Raw genomic sequence first — 23,408 nt, forward strand, 5'->3', positions numbered from 1 at the left:
TTTTTAAACCCTGCTTGATTTTGTGACTGTGAGGGAGTGATTTGCCTGGCGAAGCTTGAAGAATGGTCTTGCTTCATGCCTAGGGAAGGACTCAATTAGTGTCTGCAGAGGAGGGACTGGAGGGGGGGGGGGGGGACCATGTACCAATCCTTTGCACAGGTCAACAAAATAGGTAGCGCTGGCCCTGGTGGCTGGAACTATTTTGGCATCGCTCCAAGTAAACTAAGTGAGGTAAATCAGTGAATTTGTCCTGTGGAGAAAGCTAATCCCTGAACTCTGTACCGCTGTCTTCTAAAGTTTACTAGTGCATGAATCCTTCTGCCTGTTTTTCTGTATAAATATTTATGACAAAGGTTTTGTAACTAGCCAGAAATGTTTATAGGAGCAAGATAAAGGATGTGAGTTTTGCAGGGAAAAAGCAGCAGACTGCGTCACGACCAGGCTCTGGGTAAAGTCCAGATGGGTCTGTAAACACTGTCTGCAGGGCTGACCTGATTTCCAGGGTCCCCGGCCGCTAGATTTCTTTGCAGAAGGAAATACAGTAAAACCTTGGTTTGCGAGCACAATTTGTTCCAGAAACATGCTTGTAATCCAAAGTATTCGTATATCAAAGCGAATTTCCCAAGAAATAATGGAAACTCAGACAACCCCAAAACTTTAATACAAAATACTGTACTGTATAAAGTAAAAATATATACAGTAAAACAAATTAACCTGCTCTTGCAGGCCACTACACTCCCTGCAGCGTCAGAGAGAAGAAGAACCATCGGCTCAGTTGTGATGATGTACGCACTTGTATTGCAAGACCTCTCTCGTTTAGAACTGTCTGCAGCGTCAGAGAGAGAACCACCATCAGCTCAGTTGTCATGCGCGTATACTGTATGTACTCGTACTGCAAGACAACGCTCGTTTATCAAGTTAAAATTTCATAAAACGTTTTACTCGTCGTGCAAAACACTCGCATACCAAGCTACTCGCAATCCAAGCCTTTACTGTATTAGCCATCAGAGTATATTGCTCTTCTCATGGACAATTATATACACATCTTGACAAAGGGGGGCCAAAGATAGGTCAGACTCTTCACTATCCTGACTTTATCCGGTTATGTAGCCAGTTAGCGGGCTGAAAATTGCTACCAAGTTCATGCACTGCCCATGGCCAGCACTTGGACCACCTCTAACTTCCATTAATCACGTCTGCTTCTACAACTACAGTAGACTCTCAGTTAACCGGCACCCATGGGGATTGGTAGATGCCGGATAAATGTAGTTTCTGGTTGTTTGAGAGTTACTATTAAAAATAGGCCTAACTAATACTATACCCCATACTATGCCATACCATAAACTGTTCAGATAAACTACCGAGCATGTGGTAGGCAAAATGTGGGCGTGCCAAGTTTACACTTAAATTTCCTCCAGAAATGGAATTCATTTCATTTTTATTTAAAGTATTATAGTATTTCTTTGATTTTTTTTTTTTTTGCTGGTTGCTTGAGAGTTCCTTGAGTTCCAGTTAACAGAGAGTCTATTGTACCATCCTTTTAGGACTACCGAACCACTTGCCTACACGTTTTCTGAGACCTTCAATAACTGAGATAAGCCCTATACAAACAAATAAGTCTTCAAAGCTGATTTAAATCTTCCAAAAGATGATTCATTTCTAAGAGTAAGCAGGAGGGAATCCAGAGTAGTGGAAGGGTGTGAAGATGAGGCATAACATATGGTTTATAGTTTATTTGATTTAATATACTGTCTTTCCTTATACAATAACAGAGCGGTTAACATAATAAAACATACAGAAAGAACCTAAGTATAGCCCTTACTGGGTCAGATCAATGGTCCATCAAGCCCAGGAGCCCGTTCTCATGGTGGCCAACCCAGGTCCCTAGTATCTGGCCAAAACCCAAGGAGTAGCAGTATTCCAGAATCCCAAATAGTAACAAAAGGTACTAGAACCCCAAAGAGTAGCAATATTCCCTGCTACTGATCCAGGGCAAGCAGTGGCTTCCCTCATGTCGTTCTCAATATCAGACTATGGACTTTTGCCCCAGGAAATTGTGCAAACCTATCTTAAAACTAGCTACGCTACCCGCTCTTATCATATCCTCTGGCAATGCGTTCCAGACCTACATTGCATCATTTCTTATATCTCATGAACTTCCTAATTAGAGATTCAATGCTTATCACAATGTTAAGAAGTTGGGCATGCCCAGGAATATACAAAAATAGTTAAGGCTATACAATATAACCTATTTATTAGATATTACAAATTTAGGATTTAAAAATTATTTAAGCAATTGAGGGAATAATCCATAATGCATCGGTTTTAGCAACATCTTTGGCAGTGCTCCACACTGGCATCTAATAAATCAGACGAGTGCCCTCACTATGGGCCCAAAAGTGACAGGCTTGGTCAGGAATGGATGAGTGGAAGGCAACAGAGGGTAGGGGTCAATGGAGATCTTTCTGAGGAAAAGGATGTTACCAGTGAAGTTCCTCAAGGTTCAGTTCTTGGGCCGGTTCTTTTTTTAACAAAATTTTTTGTAAGCGATATTGCTGATGAGCTGTCAGGTAAGATTTGCCTCTTTGCGGATGAAAGCAAAATCTGCAATAGAATAGACACCCCGGATGGTGTGAATAACATGAGGAAGGACCTAACAAAGCACCTGGGGCGGACCCATCCCTGCCTTACTATGCCAATGTCCCTGCGCCATTCCTGCAAACTCTGTTTTCATCTACACAAGCCTTGTGTGGATGAAGACAGAGCTTGTGAGGTTAATCTTACAGTCTTATAATAAACATAATAAAGATTGAAAATCCAGGCATATGCACCTGGCTAACACTTACTATCTATGTGGATTTATTTACTGCCTTTTTGGAGGGATTCATTCAAGGCAGCGTACAGCAGGAATACTCGAAAGTCACACAGAAGCAACAGACATGGCAGTATAAAAAAAAAATCAGATTAAAATACAAAGTATGGCATAGCACGTTATATTACAATATCAACAAAGTGCGATAAAGCATTTTAATAGAAGGCATAGGGTGGTAGATTCAGGGGCAATGTTAGGAAATTCTACTTTACGGAGAGGGTGGTGGATGCCTGGAATGCGCTCCCGAGAGAGGTGGTGGAGAGGAAAACTGTGACTGAGTTCAAAGAAGCGTGGGATGAACACAGAAGATTTAGAATCAGAAAATAATATTAAAGATTGAACTAGGCCAGTTACTGGGCAGACTTGCACGGTCTGTGTCTGTGTATGGCCGTTTGGAGGAGGATGGGCAGGGGAGGGCTTCAATGGCTGGGAGGGTGTAGATGGGCTGGAGTAAGTCTTAACAGAGATTTCGGCAGTTGGAACCCAAGCACAGTACAGGGTAAAGCTTTGGATTCTTGCCCAGAAATAGCTAAGAAAAAAAAAAAAAATTTAAATTGAATCAGGTTGGGCAGACTGGATGGACCAGTCTTTATCTGCCGTCATCTACTATGTTACTATGAGGCAGAACTGGGAGGGGCTGGAAGCAGAGCTGGGCAGGGCTTTAGGTGGAACTGGGCAGGGCGGTGGCAGAATGGGGTGGTACTGGAGGAGTGGTACCCATAATTGTATTCCTCACCCTGGCATTCTGTTTGTCTGTCTTGACTATTTAGATTGTAAACTATTTAGAGCAGGGAGGGACTGTCTCCTTCTTGACTCTGTACAGTGCTGTGTAAATCTCATAGCACTCTAGAAATAATTAATAGTAGTAGCAGAGTTTCTCCTGCAGCTGAATGTGTCTCCTTACCGGGCTTATGTCTCAGGGTATGCCTCTCATGCTCAGTGTCCTATGTGCCAGTCCAGTCCTGCAGGCTTGCTTCACATGTTCTGGTCGTGTGACCGAATTCAGCCTTTTTGGTCTTTTGTTCCACTGTATTTACAGATTGCTTTGCGTAAGCAGATTCCTTTAAGGGCAGATGTTCTGCTCTTTTCTCAGATTGTTACTCTGGGTTTGTCTAGAGGGGGAAATTTGTTACTGCACAAAGCCTCCTTACTGGCTAGGAAATGTATTCTTTTGTTGTGGCGTCAAGTCGAGGCGCCAACCATTACTATGAGGAAAAATGAAATGTTTACCTTGTTAACATTTGAATATTTGGATGTCCGAAGGGGTGGTCTTGGTCCATGGAAGAAATTGATGAGAGTCTGGGCTCCTGTTTGGGAGGAATTGGCCCATAGAGCTAGAAGTTCGCTTTTGAACGTTTGGCACTGGAGTGCTGGGTGGGGTAGGGAGGGGAGGGTCTTTTGGATCCTTGAGGTCTTCATGAAGGATTAACACGGATAACCTTACTGGCTCTGCTATTGATTGTTTTGTTGTTGTGTTTTGTATGTAATTCAAAGAAAATTTCAATAAAAATTATTTTTAAAAAAATTGGTTGCAGTAGAGCATTAAATGTGGGATGGACCACCAGCAGTTTAGACAGCTCTGCTATCAGCCAGATGATGTGGGAGGGACCACAGGCAGCTGGGAGAGCTCTTCAGTTGGTAACGCATGGCCATAGTTGCTGCAACAATAGCCATGGTGAAACTCAAAATCAAGAGCCAAATATTATTTGGGTTGATATTCAAAGTGATTTATGGCTCCTGGCCAGTTACCGTAACTTGCTTGTTCGGAGCTAATTGGTCACTTTCATGCTGCTGAAAATGTCTGGCTAGTGCCTACCTCAAAGCAAATTATTTTGGCTGGTAAAGTACCGAGATTCACCTCGTAACCAGCAAGGGTAACTGCGGAAATCGGATCACATCAAAGTCACTCCAACCTATAACTAGCAACAATGTAGCCTGAAAAATCAATGCCAAAGCGCAAATATGGCCCAGCATTGAATTCCTGGGCATAATGGCAGCAGTGGTCAGAAAACCACTAAGCACCACCAGCTGAATTTGGATCCCTGTGTAGCTGTACTATAGTCATAGGGTTACCAGACGGTCGGATTTTCCCGGACATGTCCTCCTTTGTTTGGGTTTTGAAAAGCTTCTGACATCGGGACGGCATCCGTGAATGCACAGATGCAATGTGGTGATTTCTAGTACTGATGAATTGACAATTTATATATTATTACAAATAAATAAGCAAATTTATATATGTATAAGGTGCTAGCTTCTCTTTTGTGGTGAAATATGCATATTCATTAGGGATGTCCTGAAAACCTGACTGGCTGGTGGTCCCTCAGGACAGGGTTGGAAAGCACTGCGCTAGGCCCTAGTCTTGCAGTCCCACTTCTTCTCAGGTGTTCTTATTTCTCCTATGCTTAATTGCAGTCTTCTTTGAACCGATGCCAGGAGGCCACTGTGTTCCTATGAGTTCTTGCTCGTTATTAATGTGGATAATGTGACACTTAAGGTTGTGTCTATTTTTAATCTCTTCTCAAAGCTCTCCCTTTATCACACTGTTTACATACCATGTCACATTCTAATTGTGCTGAACATTTGGTTGCTTTGTATATAAGCCAATGCTGTTTCAGGCTCCAGCAGACTTGCGTCTATCGTGTGACCCATCCGCTAGGTTGCTGACATCCACAAGGCCACAGTTAGATGAAGGGGGCATGGGAGAGTTAGGCCTGACGCTTTTGCTGCTAGGACCCTGTCAAAGGCTTGCAGAAGCATGCAATGGGTTGTTTCCAATCGCTAATCTGCCAGGATGGACAGAATCCCTGTCTGCACTGTCTGTATCTCTTCTGTGAGTATCTGCTTATAATTCTATGAGTTCCATTTGCACGGAATTCTGATATTTCAGGCTGCCATTGTGACGAGCCGGGAGGTCACAGAGTTACATTGTGATGTCACAACGCACCATATGAACTGCCTTGCCATTGGCTAATGCCGGTGCAAACGAGCTGCCATGTGTTCATAGCAATGGTGTACCATTCACGAAGACTGTTCCACATGTCCTGCACTCTCTTTCCCTCTCCCAGCTTCCCAACCTCAAGCTCTCTCCTCTATTGTGCTCCGGCAGCCTTTCCCCCCTGATCTCTCAGCTTGCAGGGGCTATCACTGATCCTTCCGCTGCTGTTGCTCCCGAAAGCCCTTCGACCCACCACCCATGAATTTGGGGAGATGAAGGATTATTTTGCCAGAGTAAACTGTTTTAGGGAGATATAGGAAAAGATTATTACTGAAAACTGGAATAATCTGCCAGTATAGGAGAGCAGAGGATACAAACTTTAATCTGATAGGTACCTGGGTAATTATTTTACACAGATTAGAGAGGAAGGCAGAGACAGAACTTGCAAACCGCTGTCTTTCACTACTGAGAGAAAAATCACATACAACTATCATTTACCCACATACTGTAAATAATGATATCCAAGCTGAAGGGTTAGAATGCATATACACTTCTCCCTCCGTATTCACTGTGATAGGGGATTAACAGACCTGCGAATACAGAAAAACCGCAAATAACTTTTTCATATGTTATTCGCTGTTTTCTATTAAAAACCATTGTGAATATGGTGAAACCGCGAATAACATGGTGGGAGACCTGGCCTGTTCCTGAAGGAGAGGCAAAACATGGTGAAGAAAGTGCTGGGAATCAGTTATTTTTCTTTGTAAACGCTTGGAATCAGCGATTTCTCAATGTAAGCTGATGTAATTTTGGGGGGGAGGAGCCAGCAAGTTAAAAACCGTGAATAATCAAAACCGCGATTGCTGAAACCGTGAATACGGAGGGAGAAGTGTAGTGGGATACACAGTACATATTGCAAGGAAGTGATAATAATAACAACTTTATTTTTATATACCGCAATACCACAACCAGTTCAGAGCGGTTTACAGAGGAAGAGACTGTATACTTCGAAATTGCATTAGCATGTTAAGATTAATCGAGTTTATCTGGGAGTGCTTTAAGAATACATCAAGGCAGAAGTGGAGTCAGAGAAGTTTGTCAAAGGGGAATGCCAACAAGAAAGGCTAGAATATTGCCCCAGTACCCAGCTTCAGAATTACTTAGTTCAAGGGAAAACAAAACCCTGGAAATTTGGCCGCTATCCCTCTACTACAGTTTCTTACCGCAGGGACAGGAAGCCGTAGCAGAGGAGAAGGTTTTGGGGGCCACCAAAGGCAGCGTGCTTACTTCATTCACACTTCCCACAGCCCGAAGAGTGCGGAACTGCAGCGCTGGAAGCAAAAAGTGCTGGATCCCGAATGGGGGGGAAGGATGACATTCATCACAGGCTCCACGGGCCGCCGCAGAGGTCTCGGAGGGCCGCCATTGGCTTGCAATCCTTGCAGTGAAGTCACTGCTGTAAGACATAACTCTCCTCACAGACTGGCAGCCTATAAACAGTTCTGCTTCAATTTGCACTCAGGGATTTACGATCACACTGTTGGGGGAGGAAAGGGTTTAAGCCTGCTTTAATCATCTGAATCTGTCTGTAACCAAACGTTTTCCCTTATCCCTTATATGAATATGAATGTGTGTTGACTTAACCCGTTCTGAGCTCTCTTGAGAGGACAGGCTTGAAAACTAAATACTGTAAATAATGGCCAGAATCTGGTTATGTTATCTTTATGGGCTGATGTTGTTTTATTGCAAAATGCAATCAAACATTCAGCCATACGGAACACAGACACAGATGTCATGATGGCCAGACAAGGGACATAGACCTCAGTAGCTCCCTCTTCAGAAAGCCAATAGGTGTCTGACCCCCGATCTGGTAAGTTGCATTTTCAATACCTTACGCAGTGGCGTAGTCAGACATATCATTCTATCATTTTGGGTTGGCCTACAAGATGGGTGGTTCTTCCAAAACTCCCTCTACTCTTTCCCTTTGTTCTGCATCGCTCTCAGATCCAGCATTAGCCCAGTCCCTCAGTCACACCCCCCCTCCAGTCTACCTTATCATCTTTGCCAGAGCAGCAGTGAGGCACCTCAGCTGCCTGCGTTGGCCCCATGGGCTTTCCTCTGCTGCTTGCATCAGCCTCACAGGCTTCCCTCTGTGGCATCCCAACATCGCTGATGTCACTTCCTGTTTTCTGAATGTGGCAGAGGTGCGTTGCCACTGCACCAGCAAAAGATGCTGAGGTAGATCACAGAGAGCAGGAGGGGGGCAGTTTCCAGAACACAGGAGAGGAGCACCGAACCTGGGAGTGAGAGAGAGGAGAGCGAGGCAGCTGCTACTGAACTTTTTTGATGGGCCATTCTGGGTGGGCCTTAAGAATACATGGGCCTGTGCCCACCCAGGACCACCTGTACCTATGCCGCTGGCACACCCTCTTACAGAAGAGCCGTCCGACACTTTGCTGCCACATATGTGCATTAAGAGCCAGATTCTATAAACGGTGTTCAAACACGGGCACTGAAAAAAATCAGCACCATGCATTAGAGAACAGCATACAGTCAGATATGCACAGGAAAATTTTAATGGGTGCCAATTAACATCGATAATTAATTAACACTCATTTATTGATGGTTCCGACTTCCGAGCTCATTATTCAATTAATTTACACACACATCTCAGGTGCATGCATAAATTTGGACACCAAATACAGAATCCAGGGGTAAGCATCCATTTCATTGCAAACGTGCTGATTTGTGCATTTGCATATGTAAATGACACATAAATGCCGGCACCCAGTTATAGAACTGCCCTTTCTATACGCACCAAGTGGAAAGCTATAAGCTATTCCTTGGAAAGTGGTTCTATGTTGCTTGAAAGGCGAATAAACACTTTCTGAACGTTCAAGCACGATTTTTGGGCTACTCAGTGAAGACGAGTATGAGAAGATATAAATATCTTCTAATCTAATCCTTTGTTTTATATACCGCATCATCCCTGCAAAAGAGGGCTTGACGTGGTTTACAGGAAGACTTTGCAAAGTACATTAATTTGAAAATTTGTATGAATTATACTTTAAAAAAAAGCTAATCCAAAATAGCAGAAAACAAGCAAGTCTTTAATCTTTTTTGAAAGATTTGATAGGTAATTCATTTTCCATAGAGGGGTAAATATGAGGGACCTTCAAAAAGTTTCCAACACTATTACCAGTATTTCAAAAGTAAATTATGCCACTTTCCCACATAATCAACCTGTTTTGTGATACATTTGATACAATGTCCTACTAACACACCCTCTTACCACTTCTGCCCCCAACCATTTCCCGCAAAAATATGAAAGTGCCGAAACCTTTTGAAGAGCCCTTGTAGAAAAGAGCAAGAACGGAAGACTTGACTCCTTGGCTGAACTCCTTTAAATGATGGAAAAGACAGCTTATAAGCAGTAGAAGATCTATGCTTACTTTGTCATGGCAGACCTAAAGGCGATTGTACAACTAAGTCAACTAATTGTCCATAAAATATTTAAAAAAAAACTAGATAGGCACATTTGAACTTGACTCTTGACGGAATAGGAAGCCAATGCCGTGAACTCAAGAGGGGCGTGTCATGTTCAAATTTATTTTTGTTAAAAAATCTTGTGAAAATATGTGTAGTGAATATAGGAACTGTGTAATCACAAAAGCATGGCCTCGTTAGGAAGAGTGAACAGGTGAGAAGATATCTTACCTAAATAGCACAGCAGTCTTTATAGTGAATAGAATTTGACATTTTGTATCGCTGGGCTTAGCAGATTCTACAGATTTATAACTTTCTGAAACCCATCGTAAGTGAATGGAGGGAAATTTGGAGAGCAGGATGACGTTTTTGACAAGCATGCCACCTGGTTGATTGAGCAAGTTGTGTAGTCTTGATCGCTTCTGAAGTAGACGCCATCAGAAGAGTAGATAGAGGGATCCTCGTTGAAATAGTTGTAGGGTCTCAGGTAGAAGCCGACTGCATTTCCTGCTGTCACGGTGTTTGGAATGTCCTCAGCGTGCGGAATATGGAGGAAGCCAACAGTTATCCAGGCCACCAAATCCTGGGAAGACAAGACAGTGAAATCCAAAATTGCATGCCTAAATTAAATGAATAATCACCGGTGGCGGTCATCATTTACACCATTTGGACATATGAAGGACAAATCTATGCCTCGGCACCTGCAAGTATGTGCCACTTGATTGCATAAATGTACAGAATACTTCATTTTGGCGAATAAGTAGGCGCTTTTCCCAGCTTTATGGAATTTGTTGCCAATTGAAATTAAGCGGTCTTCCACTGTGATGCAATTTAGAAAAAGTGTGAAAACTTTGCTTTTTGAGAGAGAAACTAAACTAAACCTTAAGCTTATAAACCGCATCCTCTTTCTATAAAGATTCAAGTTTCAAGTTTATTTAAAATTTCTTCTACCGTCCAATCAGCCTTCTAGGCGGTGTACAAATTCGTAAAAACAGAAAACAAACTTTAAATAAAATACAAGTTTAAGCTGACATTACATCACCAAACTGTAACTTTTAAAGACTTTTAAAAACAAAGACAAACAGGAACAAAAGGTAAAAGGCAAGAACTACAATAGTCAAAGTAAAAGAGAACAATTAAGGAAAAAACAATAGGAAGGGCTGCTATAAATAACGTTAAACTCAATAGTATTTGCACTCAGTTGCCCTTAAAAGGACCGCTAGGTCTCAAAGGCATCAAGGAAAAGATAGAGCTCATCACGGTTTACAGGAACTTTAACATAAGGAAAAAACATAAGAATTAGAGAGAGCAGCAAAATTTACATTTTTGAGAATAGCCAAGTTTTCAGAATATTTGGAAGGAGCCCAGATTCTGCAGCTGGGTAGGAAAGCTCAGTGATTTCGAAGAAAAGAGATTTCCCTAATTTTCCTTTTAATGAGGGGAAAGAGAGTTTAAGTTTTTGAATGGGTCTAGTAGCAACTGGTCTTGCAGAATTCCAAGAGAATATAAGCCCTTTCATTTATTGCCGGCAGATTCTTTTCAGCTTATTGTATTTCTGCAAAATGAGTAGAGATAATAGCAGCAGCGTGTACATTGTGTAGGTTGCTGGTTTTTTTTAATATGTTGCTTGTTGTTTTTTTCTCTTTTTCTTTCCTTTTTTTAAAGAAAATATATTTTATGGTGCTGTAATTTCATTTTAATTTTAGAAATTGTAATTGCAATTATGTATGTTTATTTGTATGGAAACCCCTTTGTTTAAAGGCAGTATATAAAATTTTTTAATAACTAAATAAATAATTTGTTTATGTGTGTTTTTTGTAACCCACGGAGAACTGTGGATATAATGAGCTATACCAGACATGGGCAAACTGTGGCCCGCAGGTCATATCCGGCCCATTTAGTGTTTTAATCTGGCCAACCATCTGAACCCCGCCGACTGCGAGCACCTCTGTAGACATGATTCACGTGAAAGGCAGGTGCCGGAAACGTAGGCTTTCACAACCCTGGCCTACATATCCGGCGCCTACCTTTCACGCAATGAAAGAGACCTGGGGGTGATGGTGGACACAACATTGAAAGCATCAGCACAGTGTGCGACAGCCTCAAAGAAAGCGAACAGAATGTTGGGTATCATCAAAAAGGGTATCACGACCAGGACGAAGGAAGTCATTTTGCCGCTGTATCGGGCAATGGTGCGCCCGCATCTGGAGTACTGTGTCCAGTACTGGTCGCCGTACCTCAAAAAGGACATGGCAGTACTTGAGGGAGTCCAGAGAAGAGCGACAAAACTAATAAAAGGTATGGAAAACTTCTCATATGCTGACAGATTGGAAATGCTGGGGCTATTCTCCCTGGAAAAGCGGAGACTTAGAGGAGACATGATAGAAACCTTCAAAATCATGAAGGGCATAGAGAAGGTAGATAGGGACAAATTCTTCAGGCTGCGGGGAGCCACAAGTACAAGGGGGCACTCAGAAAAATTGAAAAAGGACAGGTTTAGAACAAATGCTAGGAAGTTCTTTTTCACTCAGAAGGTGGTGGACACATGGAACGCGCTCCCGGAGGCTGTGATAGGCCAGAGCACGCTATAGGGGTTCAAGGAGGGTCTAGATAGGTTCCTAAAAGAAAAGGGGATTGAGGGGTACAGATAGAAGTAGAGGTAGGTTATAGGATTAGAAAGAAACCACTTCACAGGTCATGGACCTGATGGGCCGCCGCGGGAGTGGACCACTGGGCACGATGGACCTCTGGTCTGACCCAGTGGAGGCAACTTCTTATGTTCTTATGTTCTTATGATTGACACGCGATCAACCGGGCTTTTTGAGACAGTCACTGGTAGTGGTGCCATTTGCAGAATCTGGCCTCAAGTGCCTCTTTGTTAACTCTGAGCAGGTACTGCGCACTAACGATAGGGTTACCAGATGTCTGGAAAACCCCGGACATGTCCTCTTTTTAAAGGACTGTCCAGGCACCCAAAGGGATTTCCAAAACCCAGCAATTTGTCTGGGTTTTGGAAGTCCTGAACTCGGAGGCCGCATCTGGAAGCCTTTGAGTATGCACAGCTGTCACCGTGATGATGTCATATGCACACGTGCATGCGTGTAATGTCATTGCATATGCACAGAGGCGTCCAAATGTGTCCTTCATGCTCGGGGAGGTTCTGTGGGGACGGGGCTGGGGGAGGAATGAGGCGGAGTCGGAGGCAGAATGGAGGTGGAATGGGGCGGGGCTAGGCATCCTCTTTTTTTCAAAGAGGAAATCTGGCAACCCTAACTAATAGAAACATTCACGCACATCCTGAATGGAAAATAAAAATACTATTAAACACCTCCACTAACTACCGTGTTAGATTTGCAGCTCTGCATGGTAAAATCGCCCATTATGCTGTGTTAACTGCAAATCCTAACTCTCTTTAGAAAAAGGACCCCTTTGCTTCTCTGTAACTCACTTACTTATCATTATCTCCCTTTTTAGACTTAAATGCTACAGTGGCAATTTTAAAGGATAGGGAAGTGGGACTTCCGTGTTGCCTTTTTGTGGTTTTGGCATTTCAAAGCTGTCATTCAAGGTGGTGGGCACTGGAGGATTGGGTGACTTGCCTGGGGTCACAGGGGGCAGTGCTGGGATTTGATCGCAAAATCTCGGGGTGCAGGGGCAGCAGCTCTATCAGTGAGACATGTCTTCTCTGAGGGGGGAGGGGGGAAGGGGGCAACTTTCAAAGAATGCATGCATAAAGTCTACAGACACTTTACCCGCAGAGTTTAAAATTGTTCTTTTAAGATTGGCTTAGGAAAGTAAACAATGAAAGTGTTTTTGCAAATGCTTTTTCTATGAAAACTTATTCACTTACTTTTTGGACATCCTATAGTACTTGGGTAAGTGAATGCTCTGCTCTGCCCCGCCCCACCTCCACAAACTGCTCCCCAGAAATGCCTCATAGGGAATGTTCAAAAATCGATTGTGTTTTGGTCATTGTTGCCATCACCATTACCCCTTGTGTGATATCCACAGGGGAGGCGGGCACATTGCGCTGCCACTAAGATGCCCCTAAATCCCTTTGAAGCACTAACCTGGTTCTTGATGTCTTCATTATTCAGGAATGTGTTGAAATTCACAGTTGGGGTCCATGGATCATTCTGGTTGAATATGGAGCTGCTTTGGGATTCCTCATCCTTATATTTTGTGACTGCCAGTTTGTATCTAAAATCATAGGAAATAACACGTTGGCAACTTATCAATACTGATGGCACACGCGTTACAGTAAAAGGAGGTATTGATGTCCCTATATAAGACTCTGGTGAGACCTCATTTAGATGACTTAGTGAATGTGCTCACTACCCTCACACACAGAGCCGAAGAACCATCATGGCATCATTCCGTTTTCAGTTCTCCTCAACCTATCATAATTAGGGAGGAGTGAAGTGTTTTGCACAGTTTTTGCTTTGGACACTTTAAGGTAGATTTGTGAATTATTGTACTTGGATTTTTTTCATTTAGATATTATTTTTGAATGAGGATTATTGGTGGTGCACACACCGTCATTTGAACATTGGGAACGAGCAACGAGGCACCTTTACAAGAGGAACTTTCTATTATGGCATTTGAACTTGAAGGAGAACATAACAAGAAGAATGACATCAGTTAACAGGTTCATTTCTTATCAGATAAGTGGTTTTTCCATCTTTCTAGCATACTAATCTGTTTAATGGTTCACGTTCTATTGCCATTTCCATTATCATGATAGGTTGAGGAGAACTGAATGGTCTCCGGTACATTGGTCTGGCTCTGCCTTAATGACCGCTGTGTGGGGGGTACTGAGCACATTCACTAAGTCATCTAAAAAGTTGTTTCATAACACCTTTGATGTGGTTGAATAAGTTTGTTTTGAAGTGGCATTTTTAAAAAATGATATTATCTAAAGTTTAATACCAATATATTTAAATATAGTCCCTAATATATCTTGAGACCTCATTTAGAACATTGTATGCAATTCTGGAGATGACAACTTCAAAAATATATAAAAAGGACAGAGCTGGGGCCAGACTTAAAGATCTCGATATGTATACTGTGGAGGAAAGGCGGGAGTGGGGAGAAATGATAGATAGATAGAGATTTTTAAATACCTGTGGACATTTGCACGGTCATTGATTACTCAGCTTACAGCCCTAGGAATGTGGTGCCTTTATTGAAAGTGGAATATGAGATTGACTAACCAATTGGGCAGCGGTTCCAGCGTCTTCAGCTAAGTAGTAATTTACTGCCTGTTGAACAATTTATCATTCCGGTTGTTTTTTCTCCGTTGGCTCACAGGTTGAGGCAGAGAAACTCCTTTTCATTGTTAATTTAATTTGAATCACTTATTACACCTTTAAGGTCACTATATTAGCACACATTCGGGGTGCCTATGATGGTGTGCGGCAGGAACCTTGGGGTTTCTGCTTTTGGCTTTAAGCAGTAGAGCGGGTGCTTTGCAATCTTACTCTTTGGAGCTCAGGACCCCGTATTAAAAATTAATGATATATTTAAGTATGTATGTTTTGTGAGTTTCTTCTGCCCTCAACCTGTGTCCCTTTAAGCAATTGTTTTGGATCTTTTTTGAAATATTTCTGTGCTTACATCGGGGTTACTTTTGTGGTAAATACCTATGTATGCAGGTGAGGCAAGTCTCTTTCAATCATAGGCGTCGGAACAGGGAGGGCCTCAAGGGCCGTGGCTTCTCCGCATTGGCTCAGCTCCCTGCCCTACCATGTCCTGTCCTGTCCGTCCTCTGCCGATTCCTGGTGGTCCAGAGGTGCAGTGGGCAGGAGCTAGCTTTCCGTGCTCCTGCCCTGCTGCTAACCTGGTTGTCGGTGGCTGCCGCGAGTTCTCCTTTTTTCAGCTGCTGAGTGGCACTGAGCAGGAGCGCGCATTGGCGCTGCTGCTCGGCACTGAGTGGCTTCCTGACTGGCTCCTGCAAATTCTGCTGGTGGGGAAAGGAAAAGGAACGGAGAATTGTTTGACATAGGTGTGTGGCGTGAGAGGAAAAGAGAGCTGATGTATATGGGGAAAGAAAGAAAGAGGGAGAATTGTTGGATATGATAGTGATGGAGAAGAGGGAGGGAAAAATGTTACACTGGGAGGGAGGAGAGATGACTGAAAGAAGGGAGAGATGTCAGACCACTGGAATGGGAAGGAGAGAGAGAGAGAGAGAGATGCCAGACCGCAGAAAGGAGAGGAGAAAGATGTTAGACCCCAGGAAGAGGGAGGGAAGGAGAGAAAGATGCCAGACCGCAGAAAGGAGAGGCGAAAGATGTTAGACCTCAGGAAGAGGGAAGGAAAGAAAGAGAGATGCCAGACCATATGAGGGGGAAAGGGGGAAGACAGAGATGTCTGGCCAAGTTGAATGTTAAAAGTTAATGCTAAAGATGGATGTATAACACTTATGCAGCGTATCTCCTACTACTTCAAACCATGACATACAAGGCAATCAATAATTGACACTGCTTCCTTATGTTCAGAGATGTGCAAGACTCTTATTAGGGGGTTTGCTTGCTCCCTTATCTGAGAATTGTTATTCTTTAATCATTGCATGGAATTAGCTTGTCAATGAGTTGCTGGGCAAAGTAACATACTTCATATGATTCAATTAAAAAAATAATCCAACTTGTCACAGCACTTCAAGCAAAAAGTTCAATGCGAACAGTGCGACCATTGAACTTTTTGCTTGAAGTGCTGATATTTGAAAACTCTGACCACAATGATTTCTTGCTGGTGACTCACCCTCATCTGCTTTAGAAGCCCTTGAATCGGGTCTCCTGAAGCAGATAACGAAACGGGGCCACGTTTGGGACCCTCTACCATCTAAGATAAGTGATAACATCATCTTTCACCTAGTGGTCAGTTTAAAATAGCTGTGACAAGTTGGATTATTTTTTGAATTGAATCATATGAAGTATGATAATTCCATGCAATGATTGAAGAATAACAATTCTCAGATAAGGGAGCAAGCAAACCCCCTAATAGAGTCTTGCACATCTCTGAGCATAAGGAAGCAGTGTCAATTATTGATTGCCTTGTATGTCATGGTTTGAAGTAGTAGGAGATACGCTGCATAAGTGTTATTTTTTGGTATACTTTTTGTATACTGTTTCTTATCTCCCTTGTTTCACATATTTACCCTGGGCTATTTTGCTGAAAGATGGATGTATGGCAGAAAGTGAAGGAGAGAAAAACAGCAAATGGATAAGGTGGCCCTGGATACACAGTTACGAGCACAGACAGAAGGAAGTGCAGCCAGAGACTGGGAAAGATGGTTTGAAAACCAAAATCACCAAGCAACAAAAGTTAGGGGAAATGATTTTATTTTCAATGTAGTGATTGAATTGTGTCCGTTTTGAGAAATTACATCTGCTGTCTATATTTTGCACTGTTAAGGAAGAAATGCATTTGTTTCTATTTCTCTGGGGGTTGTACTGCATGAAGAATATTGCATCTTAGTACTTTTAGTTTGTGGTCCTATATTTGAGTTATCTGTGTTCTGCATGTGCGATCAAGGCCAGGTGAACTGAATTCTCCAAAGGCAAGAAAACCACCTATCGGACAAACAACTAAAAACTTGGCTTTTCACCAAATTGTAACTCTATCCTCCCCCCCTTTTTTCTCCTCCCTTCTACACATAAGTTCATGTAAACCTTTTTCTACCTATTATTTAAGTTCTTGTAAACCGTGTCGAGCTCCATACTCATGGAGATGATGCGGTATATAAACTTAAGGTTTAGATTAGATTAGATTAGAACTAAACATGAGAAACTTGTCCCAGTCTCATTACCAAAGCCTCTTACCTGGCCCAGTTCATTGCGTTCTCAACCGAACTTGCTTCCGGGAGATAGTCACCAGCAAAACTGCTGATCTGGATTCTGTATGAACGCTGGTGGCCCCATTTATTTGTTTGGTTGCTTGCAAAGTGGACATATCTGGGCATAGCTGAGTTGAGCTGGAAGCTGGCCTGGTTTTCTGTTTCTAGGACCTGTCGTGTGAGTTTGGGTCTCTGGATCTGAACTGTCGACTCCCAGGGGACGTTCACGGTGTTGAAGGTCATGTCCTGCATCAGAAAAGAATTTCTTGTTCCTGCAAAGCAAAAGTGTTTGGCTTGGAGCATCATTCCTCTTAATTAAATCAATGCACTCTCTGGAAATAATAACAGTTCAAAATATTGGAATTTTCAGAATATTCTGAAGCTGAGTTTTACTTGCTTTCTTCTTCATGGGATCCTGCTAATAAGAATTCATAAAACTTGCAGCCAGCAGCACTCGCGTTGTGCTTACCGCTGCCAACGTTATGCCCAAAAATTCAAAGCTGGGCCATGTCCAAGCTTCAACATTAAATTTCTTGGTTTGCAAAGCTGGCTACAACATAGCTAGTTAACCCCCTCCCCCCAGTGGCGTAGTATGGGGGATGTGGGGAGTGCAGACTGCCCTGGGCGCCGTGTCGAAAGAGGTGCTGGCAACTCTCCACCCCGCCACACCACATCACACTTGTGCCATCCCTTCCTCCCACACCGTACCTCTGCATATTTTCACTAGTGTGGGCAACTTCTGCCTGTTGCTCGCGCCAGCCTGGTTCCCTTCTGAATCACTTCTGGGTCACAGGGCCAGGAAGTGACATCAGAGGTAAATCTGACGCTGGCGAAAAGAGCACGCTGCAGAAGCCACTCTCACTGGTGAAGATTTAGAGGTATGGGGGAAGGAGAGAGTGAATGTGGAGTGGGGTGCGGAAAGGAGCAGGGGGAGTATGGAAGGAGCAGGGGCGTGGAGAAAATGTGCGCGGAGGGGGAAGGTGCCATCGCCCCAGGCGCATCCTACCCTTACTATACCATTGAACCCCCCTCTTTTACTAAGCCTCATTAGAGGTTTCTACCAAGGCCCTGAGCGCTAAGAGCCTGATTCTGCAAATGGTGCCTACTGCGGTGGGTGCCTGCAAAACGGGTACCTATTGCGTATCAATCACCGCGTCCAGAATCGCGTCTATTTTCTTCTACGGATACCTTAAATGTAGGCCAGCAACTGACTCACGCCTATGAAATGCGCCTAGGCATGCCTACGGATGCCTAAGGCCACTTTTGGCATAAACCACACCTACACCAGCCGTAGGCATGCCTCAACATCTCTGTACACATGCAAACAACGCCTTGTAGGTGTCCTTCCCCCCCCATCAAATTTTTTTTTAATGTGAATCTCGATTGGTCTATTAAACGGCGGTAGGACGTCTATAATCAGGACACTATTTTTAGAATCAGGCACTAAATGTTCCGACACTGCTCTGACATTCCTATGAGTGTGGTAGAAACGGAGTAAAAGAGCGCCTAAGTGCGATATTCAGCACTTCACTGGCTAAGGGAAACGCATAAGGATAAGACTAGCTTATTTCTTTTCATATGGTTACCGAGGCCGGTGAAGTGCTGAATATTAGACTCCACTCCTAGAATGCCCCCCAAATAGTCAGTTTTGCTTTAGGCACTAAGGGTTGGATTCAGTAACCAGCGCCGATATCAATGGCCACCTTAAAAGCAGCTGCTGATCGTGTGTCAATCACACAATGTCGCCAGTTTCAGAATCACGTCTACAAGAAAGATGGGCGCCAGAAGTATAGGCCAGAGAGTTTTCCAGTGCCTATCTTTGCATGAATCGCCCTATGTAGGCACTGTAGGCAACCTAGTGCCACTTCCAATATTGGCCATGCCTACTTTGGCATTCGGCAGCCTAAAGTGCCTACGTAGGTGCAATTCCAGTGCCTTTTATTTAGGTACTGGTAGGCGCTTCAATCTCACTCTTTTTGTGGTTTCTAACAGTGTCCTTCAATTAAGATAGGCACCAGTAAGGCGCCTACCAGTCCCTAAGTGTGGGTGCCAGTTTTAAAATTTCCCCCTAACTGGGCATTTTCAGCACCACTAACCAAAACTAGGGTGGAGAGTGTGGCGCAGTGGTTAAAGCTACAGCGCCCTGAGGTTGTGGGTGACGTGCCGGGTGACGTGCATAGGAAATGACGTCAGAGAGAGAGGACGCAGTTGCGAGGCGCACGTTGAAGTTTTTGTTCGTGGCGGTAAACAACTAGAGGGCGGGGGAGGAGCACCACTCACTCTCGCTAAGCCACTAGGTCTTAGTATGTATGTGAGAGATGCCTGTAGTAAAAACCGAAACCCTGTAAGATCAGGAGGGCAGAGAAGTAGCCTAATGATTATAATAGCAGCTAAGAACCAGAAAGGCCCAGGTTACAATCCCACAGCAGCTCCTTGTGGCCTTAGGTAAGCCACATATCCCTCCATTGCCTTCAGATGGCCAAGGATGACACCAGCAACCTCACCCCGTCTAGGGCCTGTCATCAAAATCACCACACACATGGCAATCTCATGAGCCATCCACAGCTCACTGCTCCTGGTCAGCAGGGACTTGATGACGATCAGGAAGAAAACAGGGTCACCATTAAGGTCCTGAATTGAAAAGGAATGAGGATGAACCTACCTCCAACATCTAAATCCACTTTATAGTTTATGAAATGTGTGTGCATTGTCCCCAAAGTATGTTCCCCAACTTTCGAGCCATAGTCTAGACCATCCGCAAAGAAAAAGGAGGAGCTTATATATCCAGTGGCATGCACTTTGGTTTCAATTGCTCCATTTTGGTAGAATATAAAATCCCATACATAGTCATAGTTTATGAGGGTGGAAATGGCCCTAATGACAAGGACAGTATTGGCTAGCCCTCCATAGTACATAGAATGCAAATTAGAATAATGACGCCTCAAAGGGACTCCAGAGTTCTGTTCAAAGATGCAGATTGAGTTTTTATTTGTTTCCTGAGAGCCAGATTCTATTAAATGATGGGTGTCCACATAAGTAGCTAAGTAGGGGCAGTCCACACCCCTTACCAGCTCATACGAAAATCTTCCAATGCCAAAACTCCCATCTATGTATCTTGTAATCATTCCACCAGGACTATTTGATCCATAGATCGCAATGGCTTCCTGAAGGCTCAGTTCATAGAGAATTCTCTCGCCTTTAAATCGAACATCAAACAGACGCAGTCCTGAGTTAACATTTTTCCCAAAGGCGAAGCTCCAGGACTGAAAAAGAACTTGGTTGTTTTGGACACTGTAGCGTGGTCCATTTGGTTCATTTTGGATGGGAATGTCCGTTGAGGGAACAGCTTTGGGTTTCATTGAAGCAATATCCTCATCGGGGTGGACTCTGTTCAGTTTTAGGACTTCCACATTGCCTGCCTTATACTGCTCTTCTAGATGTGCCATGTTTGCATAATACACACCGTTGTAAAACACCTTGCTCACATTCCACTTGGAGACATTTAAACTCTTGTGGTCCAGCAAGACTTCCAGGCCCACTGGGTGCAAGTAGAAGCCACTTCCAGTCACATTTTGGAACAGGACAAACCAGGTGCTGCGGTCTCCAGACTGGAATCCTCTAGGGGCTGTCGTAAGTGCAGCAAAATTAGTCCCGTCATATCCAAATGCGTTTTTAAGAAAAGTCGGTGCATTTGAAAACTCCTTTTTGTAAATCAGAGAGTACATTTCTCCATATTCGTTACCAATGACTGGTCTACGGTAATAAGGAAGCTTACTTTTGTACTTTAGCAAAGTGATATCCTTATGGTATATTGGTTTAGGGAGGGGACCGACGACAAACTCTGTGATGTTTGGATCTGATTGGTTGCCAAAGAAAATGACAGCTAATGCTTCCCTTTTGGGCTTATGTTTTCCTCTGTCTAAGTAGTCCAGAACCTCTTGCTTCTTGGGAAATTGCACATCAATATAATAGATGCAGTTATCTGAAGGGGATGCAATATCGGCATCGACGAAGTCCACCCTGAGCTCCTTTTTGAGGTAGTCCAGCACCTGAGAGAATTCATCTGGTGTCAGGTCGGAGAAGACCAAGCTCTGGTTACTGTGCTGTCTCTGCTTTTCTTGCTGGCCACTGTGTCCCGAGGACCTACAGTGGTTTGGTTTGGCTGCTCCAGACAGCAGAACGCAGACTAGGACTAAAATAGTGGCCAGTGCTAAAGCTAGTAGTATGAGAACTGTTTTCAAATTCATTTCTTCTTCCACTGCAGAGCCAAAATTCAAATCATAGAACGGAAAGAACTGAAATAGCCCCTGCTCCTGCTCTGGATTTCCAAAAGAAAGTTTTTAGATTCACGTGCAACCTACAAGAAATGAAAAGGGAGGAGGAAGAGGATTGGCAGCAAAAACAAATCCGCATTATGCTTTAACTCAAGGAAATATATTCTGCTCCTTAGAGACATCTCACATTGTTGGAGAGCATCTCTAGGAGAAATTGTTTCTAAGGAACAGATAAGTTGCATACCATAGCAAGGAGTCTCGCCCTTGCCTGTATAGAATGAAATCCTGCAGCCTGCTTGTGGTTTATTCACGAGTCCATCCAACATTACAGAGGTTTAGCAGGACTGAAACAGCTCAGATGAAATAAACATGGCTAATGGTTATTTGGGAGCCATTAACAAGATACTGTAAAGATTGAAATTAATGCATAGAATAAATATTAATTTTTCCCTTTTGTTCATACACGTCCAGGGTGGGGTGGGGGTGGGTGGGAATATTTTATGATTTCTTTTGCTTATGATTAATTGTTGGGTATAAGGGAGGAGGGATATTTGATGAGAGCTATAATTTGATGATATATTAAGGGGTCCTTTTCCAAAGGCGCGGAATATCGCGCGTTTAACTGCCTGCCATGCTAGTACCTAATGCCTCCGTTGACAAGGCATTAGGATTTTAGGCTGCCACGGGGGTTAGCGCGTGATGAAATGTCAGACGCGGTAACCCCCATAGCGCGCTTTGATAAAAAGGAGCCCTATGTGATGTTAAAGTATAAAATGATTGTATTTTGTGTTACACTAATTGTGAGTTTTAAAAATGAATAAAGATTTTTTTTTAAAAAACAAAAAACATGGCTAATGGACAGCGTATCTTCCCCTGGTGAAAACGGAATAGCTTCTATGAATTCTAGGTTAATTTTCTTTCTTGTGGTTGTATCATTTGATTTTGTGAATCTGTTGTGGTTTCACCATTTTACTGCACTTGATGCACTGAAGTCAGAGTCAGTAAAATAAAAATTTTTTGAAAAAAATTTATTTATAAGTTTTCAAATTACAAATCAAGACTAACAGCCTCTTGTACAACGCCGCGCTAGCAGCTGCTCTGCGCTAATGGCCCTGAAGCCCATAGAGATTTAAAGGGCTTCGGGGTTGTTGCCGCATGGCTTTGTGAACGAGGCAGTAAACTTGTACAGAAAGCCGTTTAAAATGTGAAAGGTGATGTCAGTCAGTTTGAAAGTGGCCCCCACAATATTAGGTGGTAGGGGTTAAGTGAAAGGCGTACTGACAAACGCCAGGTCCCAGGTTCAGTTCCTTCACAGAAGTTTCATTAGGGATAGAATCAAATAAGAAGCACAGCCAGGGGTGATTATATAAAGAATATATTATAGAAATAGTCTTACAGAAAAGTAATATTTATAAGCATTACAATTAAGCAGAGAGCATTACACTTAAGCAGAGAGCAAGCAGTCTCACTGCCTTACAGAGGTCAGAGGCAGAGAGGGACATAGAAGCTTGCAGAAGAGCCAAGAGATAGCTCCATAGGAAAAGAGAGAGAGAGAACTTGTGTGTTGCAGAGAGCAGGCTTTTATACCTTGGAATCTTATTCTGAATAGAGAAAATATTGTATCCCCCAGTATCTTTCTGTTTAGAATTTGTAAACTGTTTGAGACAATGGTTAATTTAATTAACAAAGGAGGGTGAGAAACCTGATGGGATTAAGTCTCTGGCTTGATCTGTGCACCATTGTCCTAAGCACCCTCTTAATCAGACATTAACACCTTTTAGCTAGCCATGATTCAATCAGGGCTACTTGAAACTTAAAATATATCAATCAGGGCTACTTAAAACAGTTTCCCTGCACTAAGGGTCTATCTGCCTTCCCATGCCAGGGTCAGATTGATATAATCTCCCAGAGGCCTCTAGGCTGACAGGTGATAAATACATACATCCAAAAGAAAATATTTTGCTGAAATCAGCTCAAGTCCTCAATAAGATCCAAAATGTAAGTTAA

The 23,408-nt window shown here is 43.1% G+C and overlaps 1 protein-coding gene across 1 annotated transcript; it reads right to left on the minus strand.

Annotated features, from left to right (window-relative positions):
* Positions 1-6,731: 6,731 nt before the first annotated feature.
* LOC117347801 (membrane primary amine oxidase-like) lies at positions 6,732-21,471 on the minus strand. Its single transcript, XM_033919187.1, has 4 exons — positions 19,790-21,471; positions 17,114-17,399; positions 13,364-13,493; positions 6,732-9,876 (listed from the first exon to the last, which is right to left on the minus strand). Exons 1-4 carry the CDS (start codon positions 21,372-21,374, stop codon positions 9,592-9,594), a joined length of 2,286 nt encoding a protein of 761 aa, XP_033775078.1. The 5' UTR covers positions 21,375-21,471; the 3' UTR covers positions 6,732-9,591.
* Positions 21,472-23,408: the final 1,937 nt, after the last annotated feature.

Source organism: Geotrypetes seraphini, chromosome 13, assembly GCF_902459505.1.
Source record: "Geotrypetes seraphini chromosome 13, aGeoSer1.1, whole genome shotgun sequence".
Taxonomy (NCBI): domain Eukaryota; kingdom Metazoa; phylum Chordata; class Amphibia; order Gymnophiona; family Dermophiidae; genus Geotrypetes; species Geotrypetes seraphini.